The sequence below is a fragment of the Pectinophora gossypiella genome, chromosome 9, assembly GCF_024362695.1.
Source record: "Pectinophora gossypiella chromosome 9, ilPecGoss1.1, whole genome shotgun sequence".
Lineage (NCBI taxonomy): Eukaryota > Metazoa > Arthropoda > Insecta > Lepidoptera > Gelechiidae > Pectinophora > Pectinophora gossypiella.
Window position 1 is genome coordinate 15,476,504 of NC_065412.1, and position 13,750 is coordinate 15,490,253.

The following is a 13,750-nucleotide window of genomic DNA, read 5'->3' on the forward strand; positions in this document are numbered from 1 at the left end:
CGAATCCCAAATTCAATGAAAAATACGCAAGTACAAATCAAATACCCAAGGTCTCTGGTTCGAATCCCAGTGGGGACATAAAAAATCACTTTGTGATCCCTAGTTTGGTTAGGACATTGCAGGCTGATCACTTCATCGACGGAAAGTAATATGATCCGTGCTTCGGAAGGCACGTTAAGCCGTTAGTCCCGGTTACTACTTATTGACGTAAGTTAGTAGTCGTTAGTTAGTCGTTAGCCGTTGGTCCCGGCTGCATTAGCAGTCGTTAATAACCATCAATCCGCACTGGGCCCGCGTGATGGTTTAAGGCCCGATCTCCCTATCCATCCATAGGGAAGGCCCGTGCCCCAGCAGTGGGGACGTTAATGGGCTGATGATGATGATGATGATAAGTAGTCGTTACATGAGCTATGTCAGAGGCCTTTGGCGGCTGAATACTGACCCAGACACAAGGGGTGATGGGGTTGGTAATCTACCTCACAACCCACACAATAGAACATCAAAATACAATTGCACCTACATACGTCATTACCGAAATGATGACGTCACATCAGTAATGAGACGTCAATATGCATGCATTACCGATGGTAGTATTAATATCTGTAATATGCACCGAATGGACGTTATATGCATATTAGGGGGCGACATAATCCGTCAATTGTATTAGCGAAACGTGATTCAATGTACCACTTAGCATAATGTAGCTATTGACGCGTTAGATATGGATTAAATTATTTATTTCTTAATCATCATCATCAGCCCATTAACGTCCCCACTGCTGGGGCACGGGCCTTCCCTATGGATGGATAGGGAGATCGGGCCTTAAACCATCACGCGGGCCCAGTGCGGATTGATAGTTATTAATGGCTGCTAATGCAGCCGGGACCAACGGCTTAACGTGCCTTCCAAAGCACGGAGGAGCTCGAGATTTTATCCAGGCGGAGGATTCTGAGCTTCTTTATATAAGTGGTGCTGTGGTGCATGCTCGCCTCGAAATGTTCGTATACGCGGTGGCGTCCGGAAGTCGGGTCGCACCTTTCCCTCAAAAATGTGCGAAGGGAGCGATGGCTCGTCATCAAATAGCTTATTTTTATGTTGTCGTCTTTCGAATCTGTTACTTATACTAGGTTAAGCTTTCTGTTACTAATAAAATATGGACTAGTTTCCGAAATAAATATTTTTATTTGAATTGAATTGCACATTTGTAACAGCAACAGTTGCGTTGTCGATACTTGTTGTAGATTTGCCGCATATGGCATTCATTACTTGGCCGAACATATGGGAAGCGCCGAGGGCTGTCACCCGGTGGAACTATTGGCTAATACATCAAACTGTTACTTGTGATTGTTTGTGGCTCTGCCCATCCTACTAGAGATTATAGGTGTGAGTTTATTTCTTTTCTTGTTGCTTCTTCTGTTCAGCTAAAGGTAACACCATTCATGTATAAAATGTTACTATAGTACCTAATTGGATAATACATTCCAAAGCCGAAGCTGTAGTACTTAAGAGACCCCCATACTAGCGCCTCTCATCGTCGTGCCAGCGTCCGCGCAACGTCCACACGACGTCGACGTCGCGGCGACGCGACGCCAGCGTTGCCCAGCTGCCGAACGCCGAGCTTACGCGGCGCTATAATTCATATAATATCTTGACCTTAAAATCTTTAAATTTTAAATGCGGCCGAACAGTTTAATAAATAATCATCAGATCTACATAAATATATCGCGCATGAGTTTACTGTTTTTGAATATAGCAATGATTAAAATGTTATGGTGATATAAAAAGACCAAGGGCAATGATTACTGTAGAGCTATTTTAAACACGGCAATAAAACTGGTGACTTAAGTAATAAAAAATATTTATTAAATGAAAAAATATTAATAAAATGCAAAAAGAATTTATTGAAGTTGTTTGAGGAAAATATAATACTTTATTTATTTTGAAATAAAGTATTTCTAGCGTATCTTTTGAATTGTTGTTAATTGGTTGTGATAAAAGAGAATCGATCAGCTCATTCAAATATTCATTAAGGACCCTATCTCACTGGGGCACCGTAGTTGGGCCAACTTGCCGCAACCAAACCGTTGAAGCCCGATCAATTTCCTGCTGGTAGCGCGAGCATGGTGTCTTTGTGAGATAGGGCTCTGAGACTTAAAAAGAGCTTGAAATATCGAAACACTGATTTACGACATGCGACAGCACTCTGTTATTACAGGAAATACAACCATCTCTTTCCATCTTCACATCATTGCCATTTTGTTCTCTTTTATAAGCCATCTTCTTTTTCATTCAACTCTGCAAATCTTCCACTTTGGAATCAATATGTGGCTCATATGATGTTCTAGTGAGCTTATTTCTTTCCATCAATTTTTAATGGCTCGAAGAAATCTGGAGAATCCGAATAATCACTGCCACGTCTTCGACAACTTGTGAAGCAGGTATCATTTAGACCGAATAGCTCTCCATCTTCCAGGGTTTGAGGAAGTTTTCTACCACGAGTCTCAGGCAGAAGCATGCAGCATAACCCAAAAACAAGTCCGGATAAACCAAATATGATGGTTGGAATTTCTGGTTTGAAAGTATCCAGCAGCGTAATAAGAGGAGTGAGCGCAGCTGATATACTCCCACACATTGTGCCAAAACCGACACCAGAACTACGTACTACTGTTGGGAACAATTCAGCTGAATACTTATAAATAATAGCGAACGACCCTGAAGCTATAAACTTGCCTATCATAGCTGCAACTGTGGTCATGGTCGAAGCTTGAGGTAGAAGTACTATCACTAAACAAGCGACTCCGCTTAATAACATCGTAGAGCTCAAAGTCGCCCGGTGGCCAATTATGCTCACTAAATACATGCCTATAATATACCCAGGTAATTCTACGAAACCACTTAAGAAAAGGATTATAAAAGGATTCCCATTGAGCTTTCCAGTGTTGATAGCAAGACCGTAATAGACGACGTATACTGCTAACCAGCAACCACATATTATTACAGATTTCCTGGCCATGTTTGGAGTTCTGAATAGGTCCAGTATTCCAGTAGTAGAACTCTTTACGCAAGGGTCACATAATGTTTTATAATGTGAAACTATAAGTGGAGTGTCAACTGTTTCCTTCGATCGGTTTATTCTTAGTCCTTTATCAACTATAGCGACAGCTTCACGAACTCTGCCTTTCCCCCACAGCCATCTTGGAGATTCGTCCATAAGGAACCAATGTGGGAGAAGCAACGCTGCATGCGAAGCATAAACGATTTGTAAATAAAACCTGTTGTCGATTACATATCCCCAAACTCCTAAAAGCATTACTCCTACACCAAATAAAATTTGGAATAACGCACCACAAAAAGTCCGTTTACGAGGTCCAATCAGTTCTATCATTAACACGTAACCAGCTTTGAAGGGGCTAATTCCGAAAATTCCGTAAAGAAACCTGATCGTTAAGAAGGTGTAATATTCTGTGGCGAAGGCGCTGAGGATTCCGGTGATGAGTTGAAATAGGGCTGTCCATATAAATATGGTTCTTCTTCCGAAGGTATCGCATAAGGGTCCAAGCACTAGTGACCCTAGGACCACTCCTGTCATGAAGATGGCTTGCGGTGCGGCTCCCATCCATCGTCGATTGCAGACAAAATCCCATTCGATTCCTCTTGACGAGTGGTAATATTTTGTATCATATACCCAGGAGTTGCATTCTTGTATAGTGTTGTTCGCTCCAAATATTTTGCAAGACTCAAGCTTCCCATATTCATTAGTTGGTATATTTTCTGTCACCAGTGAAGAATTCCATGACGCAGTGTAGTTTAGGGTGTCCACCCCTTCTATGGCACACCTGAAAAGAGAATTATAATATTGTTTTCAATAGTCCTTATTAATGTATACTTAAAACAGTACATTTACCATACTTTCTAGTCTCACTAGTTTTTTTACTTAAAAGGAAGTTCCAATCAAAATTGCATCGAAACGTTTAAGTTAAAGAAATAAATATTTTTATATTTGATCATGATCATAATGATAATTATCAGCCCATACACGATTTTTTTTTATCAAAGCAATAAATTATATGGTTTCTGTGGACTTTGAAGATGGTGTAAAACGGTCACCTGTGTTCAGGAACAGCAGCGATGGTGACCAGCGACAGCATGGCAATGCTGGTGGGCACGGCTGACAGCACGTGAAGCAGGAACTGGTAGTTCTGGTACCGGCCATATTCTCCTGGAAGATTGAAATGTTATATGGTTACAAAAGAAAAATACATTTATTTGAGGTCAGGGAGGGCTACCGCAACCGCTTATCCGGTATGTGTCTTGTGGTGCCGTCCACATTTTTCCTTCTTATTTTTTGAGGCTTAACGTGCCTTCCGAAGCACGGATTAACTTACTTCTGTACTATCAGATGATCAGCCTGCAATGTCCTAACCAAACTAGGGATCACAAAGTGATTTGTCCCCACCTGGATTCGAACCCGGGACCTCCGGAGCAGAACGCTCAACCACTGAACCACGAAGGCCGTTTTACTTACTGATGTAAGTACGTAGCCATTACTTGAGTCACGTCAGGAGCCTTTGACGGCTCAACAATAACCCTGACACCAGGGTTGATGAGGTTGGTCATCCACCTCACAACCCACTCGATAGAAGAAGAAGAGTAAACTGAACTACGGAGGCAATACTATCGATGGTGATGGATCAATAGGTAACTTTAATATTTAATGTACTTATTTTGCGCTAAGTTAAGACTACGATCTGCTGTCTCCTACTTATGCTGTGCTCTCCAGGGTCCATAATGATTCTTATTTATGACACCTGTATCTACATTGGAATGGCAATAGAGTTATCGAATATTGAGTACCACGGAGTGGGGGATGTAAGGGGCTCCAAATGACACCTTTCGGAGCCCAAGCCAACCTCGCCTGCACGCGGTACATCCTGCTGTTCAACGAAAGCACCAACACGCACTGGACCAGCGCGGTGGGCTTATGGTCCAAACAACCCCCCCCTCCCCTTTGGGGGAGGCCTATGCCCAGCAGTGGGCGTCGTAAGGCTGATGATGATGAGTATCACGTGATATTGATTATCTATGATCCAAACATGAATTGTGTCACACTATGATGTAAGTCTACGAATGGATTGTGTATGGATACAGTAAACGGATTTATAAGCATTACGAATTATCATCCAACTTCAATGACCCAGATGTTTTATTTATAAATAGTACAACAATTTTCATCACATGTAAGCATATAAAAATAAAAATAGCAATAGAAGCGTTTCAGTGAATTCGAGCGTTCTTATGCGTTTGCGCACGATTGTTGACTGTGATAACTATTGGTTAAATTCTGTTTGGAAAATTTTAGCTAGTTAGTTAGGTTCTCTATTTTGACGCATATTTTTTTATGTAATAATGTACCATGGCATAATGTTACTTGTCCTGTTATTAGTTACACATAGTATTGATTTGTCATAACTTTTTAAGCATAATTTTGAAACTCATAACTACCGTAAGCATAATAATTAAAGACAATAATGACATATAAGCATATATGTATTATAAGCATAACAACTATACTCCGAATAAGAAAAGTTTTGGCACAACTTTGAACATTTCCGAAACCTACTTTTTCCTGGGCTGCATTTGGTTCATGATTGTGACTTTTTATATTTTTTTACCCACGACGGAACGGAGCAGGTATATGCGTTTAGGGTGAGAGATGTTTGTGTGTGCGTTTGTGCAAAGAAATGTTATTAATTATCTTCTAAACTAATAATCCGATTTTGATGCGGTTTTCAATAACGGGTTTGTGTTTGATGAGTTCATGTTATTAGACAGGTGTCATGTCTGTAACTCACTAGGGGGCGCCACAATATTAGAGTTTAGAGTCAATATTATTCGAAACGCCTCTTCATTTTATAATAGCAATTTATTTGCAATAGTTTTTATTAGTTAATTGTTTCTGACAGGCGTTTTTTTTTCGGTTCCATTGATTACACGTAATTACGTCGAACACGGTGCTGTTTCATTGCTACCTAAATCCCTTAAAAATCAGTAAAAAGGCATATCAGGCATATTCATGGTCCTTCGAGCCAGATTTCAGAGAAGATCACAATCAATAAATTGTAGATAATACGAAGTGATTGGCGAAGATTAAAGAAAAATCAAGATCGACTATAAGTGGCACGTGGATTGTGTGGTCAAGTGAATCAAATTCATCCAATTAATCCTCATTTAATTCATAAAGTCGAACCCATCACTCAATAATCAGGTACTATTAAGTAAAGCAAAGTGTTGTTAATTACGGTTACTATAATTTTAATTACATTTATTACCCACGACGGAACGGAGCAGGTATATGCGTTTAGGGTGAGAGATGTTTGTGTGTGCGTTTGTGCAAAGTAATGTTACCACCTATCTTTTAAACTAATGATCCGATTTTGAAGCGGTTTTCAATAACGGGATTGTGTTTGATGAGTTCATGTTCTTAGACAGGTGTCATGGCTGTAACTCACTAGGGGGTGCCACAATATTAGTGCAAACAATGTTGCAATATAATCAAAACGAAATGTCCGATTACAATAAATTCTGTTTTCGGCAATGTGTACGTGGTAGCTTATTGCATGTACCCAAATAATATAAAAATTACGTCTTTCTAGAGGGTGCTACTTACAATATTAGTGAAAAATAGTATTGCAATAATATTAAAACGAATTGTCCAATTTCAATGCGGTTTTCAGCAATGGGTTCGTAGTTGAATGGTGCATGGTCTAAGATAAGTCTTATGATATTAACTCACTAGGAGGCGCTGCTATATTAGTGTGAAACGTTTATATTGCAATATTATTAAAATTAAAACGTATTGTCTGATTTCAATGCGGATTTCAGGAATGAGTTCGTGGGTGATTGGTGCATGTTCTCAGATGAGTGTTATAGAGGTAACTTTAAACAGAAAGCAACTGTATAATATATAATAAGGGACTTAATATTATGTGGTAGGATGAATCACACTTATTGTTTTGCGAGATCTTACCTACACATTATATAGATTATAATTCGTATATGCTCTCTAAAAAGTCTGAAATAAAATTAAGCAAAATTAAAAATTTTGGAAAAACCCACGACGGTAAAAATATCATCGAAAAAGAATAAAATAACTCAAAACCCCCGACTTAACCCAATTATTATGTAACGAAATATTATATTAGACTTAAAAATACTTTCTAAAAAAGAGTTGATATCTCGAGACATCGGTAATAGATATACTTAAGTACCTAAACAATGAATATGGATGTTTACAGTTTTTTCCTAACGTGTCTGTTTCTCGAAGATATACTTAAATGTAGCGATAATAATTTTACCATAATACATAACCGAGGAATATCCGTCGGGGGCTGCCATTAACCCAGCTAAAGTTTTTCTAGTGACGTGAATACAATTATTGAAGAATTGTAGATGTTTAACGACGACATAAAATACACTTATGAGTATGATTAAATTTCTGTTGAAATTTCATATAGAAAAGGCAGCCCCCGACGGATATTAACTTATTAACTTATTGTAGATTTGCCGCAGATGGCATTAACTACTAACTGAATGTTCTCACCCGATATAACGTTTAAGACAACAGGCTTGAGGTTGCCCAGTTGGGCGCGAACCTCGGCTCACGACGTCGTCTGAGAGCCTTGGCCCGTATTATGGGAGGCTTACACGTAAAAAATATGAATCGTTACAATGAGGGAATTTCCAATTGAACACACGATAGATGGCGTTGATCACTTTTAACGTGATAATTACCTATTCTCTCGATGCTGGAGTACATAATTATTAAAAAATGTAATGTAATGGTAGAATCATATATAAAACTACCTAATTGTTGCTTGATATTTGGATCACATTATGTATAAAATGATGTTGTTACCTACATTGCTTCTCTTTATTTTGATCAGAATAATAATGGGTGGAAGTTGTAATTGTACCTTGATGTAATAAAAAATGAGGAGCTCGGTGGCACAGCGGTAAACGCGCTCGGTCTGCGATTGTTGAAGTTAAGCAACTTTCGCAAAGGCCGGTCATAGGATGGGTGACCACAAAAAAAAAGTTTTCATCTCGAGCTCCTCCGTGCTTCGGAAAGCACGTTAAGCTGGTTGGTCCCGGCTGCATTAACAGTCGTTAGTAACCACCAATCCGCACTGGGCCGTGGTGGTTTAAGGCCCGATCTTCCTATCCATCCATAGGGAAGGCACGTGCCCCAGCAGTGGGACGTATTCATATTCATTTATTGCATGTCACAAACACACATAAGGTGGATATAATAAAAAAAATATAGTAAAAAATTACATGTGACGCCTTGCAAGGGCACGACAGTATAAAAGAAGCGACACGAGGTGTCTTATTATAATTATATTATAATAAGATATTGGTGCTAATTCCTGTAAACACCATCTAATTTTATTTTAAGTTATATCTGTCATTTTCTTATCCGCCGAGAAAGAAAGGGACGGGTAATCGACAAGCATAAAATTTATGGAACACACGTCAATTTTAAGCGCAAATCTAAAACAACCGTCTAAAAAAATTACATTGGCCAGTAACCGGACAGAATTATGTTGACAGCACACGTCAAACAGTTTGCATACCAGCGAGATACCTTTTTGATTCGCCCGGATTATTCATGCATTTATTCTTCCTAAAATTTACGACTGTCAATCATTCGTCTCTTTCCTTTTCGGCGAATAAGAAGATGACAGGTATAACTTAAAGTAAAATTAGGAGGTGTCTGCAGGAATCGGGGCCTTTATGTAAGTAAATATTATAAAATTAAGTAATTAGGTACAACCGTAGGTACGCATATTGGCAGTTTATATTTATATTGACTTATTGTATTTTGCCGCATATAGCATTCACTACTTGGCCGAACAATCAGGGAGCGCAGAACAAAAAAAAAAGAACAACAGGCTTTAGTGCCCAGTTGGTCGCGAACCTCGGCTTAAAGCGTCGAAACCCATTGCTTCGATGTAAGAATGACTGGTACCGAGACAAACCGTATTGTGGTTTAACGGTATCAGTGGTTTACCTAATTATGTAATACTTTAATGATATAAATAAAAAAAAAATGCGTTAGATATTGATAAGATTTATGAACAAATTATTATTTTTGTTCTATGTCTTTATTGTTATTACTAACATTGATTATTACGAGATCATTTAATAATGAAACAGGCAATACTCTTTTTTATTAAAATCAGTCAAAGCGGAAGGGGTCTCACCAAGGGTCTTCATCAGTTTTTCCAATCCATCATCTTCTGTATCCATTATTATGGTTTTAGGCATACAATTTAAGAACTGGGGAGTTAGGCCATATTGACGCAATTTATTTAAAAAAGCAATATTGCTATTTCATGCTTGCGTTTATGAAAGTAAGTGCGCAATGCAAACAAAAGTCAAATAGCAATATTGCTTTTTTTAGATGAATTGCTCCGATGTTCACTTTTAATTTCACTTTCTAAATTACTTTAATAAGAACTTTGAAATCGACCGATTGCTTTTATTATCAAATTGCAAGTAATCGTTGAATCATTTAGTTGATATTATTTAAACACACACCTACATTATTATTTAAATAATAGCACTGTTTACTATTTTTATTACTTAAAACGATTCCTTTTGAGTCGTGACCTTGCTTATTCTTGTTTCTGATTGTTATTTTAATTTATTATTGTGATACACAATATTGTGATATAAATAATTTATATTACTTACATATACAATTATACATGTAATTATTAGAGAGTTATTTCTGCAGACAAACTGTTTAAACAGTTTTGCATGGCAGCTATGATATAATAATTAACAAATTAGTTTCATGTTTTAGTAAAATAGCTTACATTGTCTCAATTACAAGTCATAACGGTATATTTAAAACAAATGGAATCCAAGTTATGAATTAAAAAAAAAACTTACTAACTAAAACATACTTTTCAGATTATATTACTGAGTTTTGTGAATAAAAGCAATCAAGACAGTTATTTTCTTAAAAAAAAACACAAAATTTCACTGATCTAGGTAAAAGGTATAACAGTTTAATAGATCACATTTGACGTAAGGATTCGTGATGCTCGGGAGCCGACATGGAAAATTAAACCTTATAACCGCGACGTTAAGGAAACGTCAAAATGTGACCAATTAATTGGCCCTACTTTACTGACAATCCAAATGCGATATCACCCACTTTTCACAACAGAGAGAACAATGTGTGGACGAGGTAAAATAAATCACTATTTTATAAACAACACAAGTCAATATCCGAGACTAAAATCGAAATAATTTGTAAGCAAAGTTGGCGATGCGCACGCGGCGGTGGCCTTTGCTACTGTGACCGTGTTATAATACAAAAAATGGCCATGTTCCCAGAATGTCCCAAGTATGCGTTCTATGGTGTCGATTGTATATGTATCTTATTTCTCGCTTGTTGGTGGGCCGATGACGTCATTGCCATGGGATTGCCTACCTGTAAAGCTATACCTACCTATCTGAGTTATTATTTAAGCTTGGTTATCGCATTCCTTATGATCATAATTTGACCGCAGCATTAAACCGTTTACTGACCTCAAATTACTAACTAAAAGCATATCAAAATTCTTCCTTAACGCAGGCGCGGTTAGAATTTTCAGTTTTATAATATGGATTTATAATGATTTTTACAGAACTGAGAAGTTCAATTTTTGATTTGTTAATTTGAAAAGTTCGGATGCCATCCGAGACATTTTGTTCGGAGACATTTTCACCATCGGAATGTTTCAACAAAAAATATCGATCTTATCTATTCTGTAATAGTGGTTATAACACCATAATAACATTGTAAACTGGACGGCGCGTACGAATTTTGGTCTGCTTTCTGCTTGAGTTTGACCGTTGTAGATAAATATATTTTGTAAATATGTTATCCTATTTTGTCTATACTTAGTATGTGTATTATTAATATATATATTTTATATAATAAGGAAATAGTCAAGAAAAACAAGTGAATCATAAATTTTATAATAGGTAACAAAAGTTATACCTATTAGTATTTTACATCAGTAACTATCAATCTATATAGTAAAGGCACTTTAAGTATATACAGGCTGTTAGTGACACCGTAACGAATACTGAGGGAGATGATTCAGCTCATAATTCTGAGTTAATAACATGTGGAATTTTCCGTCGCGAAATTCATGACGATTTGTGCTTTTTAAATTATTTTCTTTACTTTTGCGATAAAAAATCACTGACCTGAATCACCCCCCTCAGTATTTAGTACGGTGTCACTAACACACTGTATACTGTGTAAATGGAATTCTTTTCAGCAAATGTTCCCATTTAATTTGTGATTAAATTAGGCAAAAAAGTTAAGAAAAACTCAGAATTTTACTCAGTCCTTGAAATATCGTAGAACTCGGCTAAAGATATTTCAAATTTATCTTGTCCCTTTACTTTTTTTACCAGTAAAAATACGTGTGTAAGAGAACCAAGCCAAGTTCAATCGTTTTAATTACTCATTTAATTCGATTTTGCTTGGCTGTCAAATACTTATACACGTTTACCGGCTGTTATTTTTTTACTAAAAATAGTCAAACGTCAAAAGCTTTAGGTTGTGAGAAGCTGCAGTAGTTTTAGGCAAATGAAACGTTTGTTAAAAATAATACGTCACAATTGACGATCCTGCTAAGTGTAACTATGTTCATCTTCTTCTATCGTGTGGGTTGTAGATTACCAACCCCGTCAACCATGGCGTCAGGCTTATTGAACCACCAAGGGCCCCTGACATGGCTCATGTAACGACTACTTACTTAAATCGGTAAATAGTAGCTGGGAACAACGGCTTAACGTGCCATCCGAAGCACGGATCATCTTACTTTCGGACAATCAGGTGATCAGCCTGTTCTAACCAAACTAGGGATCACAAAGAGATTTTTGTGATATGTCCCCGCCGGGATTTGAACCCGGGACCTCCGGATTGTGAGCTCAACGCTCAAACCACTAGACCTAAACACAAAAGCGTGTTGCGTCTATCTGTCTGTACTTAATAAATTTTGCAGAAATTCGGCGTATGTATGTGCTCTATCTGTGTCACTGTATTGATGAATACAAGCTTCATTTATAGTCGTATTTAATGCCATCAAAGTCCAATCCCAAGTAATCACCAATCATAGTACATCACAAGGACACGATGTGGCTCTGCAATCAGTATAATGAATTATACTTAACGGCCTCAGTGGTCCAGTGGCTGAGCGTTGGGCTCACGATCCGGAATGTCCCGGGTTCGAATTCCGGTGGGGACATATCATAAAAATCACTTTGTGATCCCTAGTTTGGTTAGGACATTACAGGCTGATTGTCCAAAAAGTAAAATGATCCGTGCTTCGGAAGGCGAATTAAGCTGTTGGTCCCGGTTACTACTTACTGATGTAAGTATGTAGTCGTTACGAGTACATGAGCTATGTCAGGGCGTTTGGCTTTGGCGGCTCAAAAATAACCCTGACACCAGGGCTGATGGGGTTGGTAATTTACCTCACAACCCACACGATAAAAGAAGAAAAAGATTATTATACTATGAACAACTGTATCCCCGAAGGGCTAGGCAGAGGGTACCGTTTATACACTGACTCCTCACCAGCTATATTTAAAGTTATCTATAACCCAATATGATCACAATATATCACGAATTTTTATACTACGTTTTCTTCATAAATACATACATACATACATACATAAACTCACGCCCGTAATCCCTTATGGGGTGGGCAGAGCCACAAGTAATCAAAGACAACTTGCAGCCACTGTTGATATGAAGTCCAAAGATGGATATGATGAACCTTATGGTGATAAGGGATCAGCCTATCGCCCATAACATTAGTCCATCATGTTAGAGGACACAATCCCTCTGTCGGTTTTTACGACATGCCCGGGAAGAGAAGCAGCTGAACGCGTTCTATGTTTTTTATTTGCTCCCAGAACAGCATAGAAGCACCATCATCATAAATACACCCCGATAAATTTGACAGCTCTCAAAACAGTAAATTTTCCACACTTAATTATTTTTGTAATATTTTATTATTTCTTTAACAAAATACTGTGTATCTTTTTCGGCCGTGGCAAAAATTTATTCAAGCTGTTCATTTGATACTTTTCCTTCTTTTGAAGGTTAAATTATAAAAAAAAATCCTTAATTTAAAATATACTTACCCAACTTCCTCATAATTCTTTCCAATCCATCGTCTTTCATTTTAGTCTTTAATATACACCACACTTAAAGTTCAAACTGGCATAAAATATATACCACAACTTTAATGGGATTATTTTCTATTTTATTTCCAACACAACATTTTATAACTTTTTTTTAACGTTTGGCCGGACTACAATTCTAAAATGTTAAAAAAAAATTACGTTACATTTTACTGTGATATATAATAATTACTTATATTATTTAATTTATTATTATCATATTATTTAAATAAATAATTATTAATATCAAAATTCACGTTCGTTTCTTACACGTCTGGTTTAAAATGTAAGCTTCGCGGGTGTTATTTTAATACTATACGAGAATAGATACGTTATTCCGGTTTTTTTCTATGATCCGAGTTTGATTATTTTTTTCATTATAATAGGAATGACTAGTTTTTCTAATACCCAAGTGTTAGCAAATGAGCAGGTTATGGTAAGCAGATGGGTTATACGGGCCACATTTAGTATATCAAGTCGTCTATATGTA

The 13,750-nt window shown here is 37.3% G+C and overlaps 1 protein-coding gene across 5 annotated transcripts; it reads right to left on the bottom strand.

The window, feature by feature from the left end:
- Positions 1–1,841: 1,841 nt before the first annotated feature.
- Positions 1,842–13,671, bottom strand: LOC126369635 (organic cation transporter protein-like). 5 transcript variants are annotated; one of them, XM_050014160.1, is made up of 4 exons: positions 13,531–13,660; positions 13,222–13,399; positions 4,108–4,219; positions 1,842–3,836 (listed from the first exon to the last, which is right to left on the bottom strand). In XM_050014160.1, the coding sequence occupies exons 2-4, from the start codon at positions 13,259–13,261 to the stop codon at positions 2,351–2,353; spliced, it is 1,638 nt and encodes a 545-aa protein (XP_049870117.1). In that variant the 5' UTR covers positions 13,262–13,399; positions 13,531–13,660; the 3' UTR covers positions 1,842–2,350. The 5 variants fall into 5 exon arrangements, with proteins under 5 accessions (XP_049870117.1, XP_049870113.1, XP_049870114.1 ...); XM_050014156.1 differs by lacking the exons at positions 13,222–13,399; positions 13,531–13,660 and adding exons at positions 9,264–9,339; positions 10,226–10,369; XM_050014157.1 differs by lacking the exons at positions 13,222–13,399; positions 13,531–13,660 and adding exons at positions 9,264–9,339; positions 10,203–10,366.
- Between the last annotated feature and the right edge of the window lie 79 nt (positions 13,672–13,750).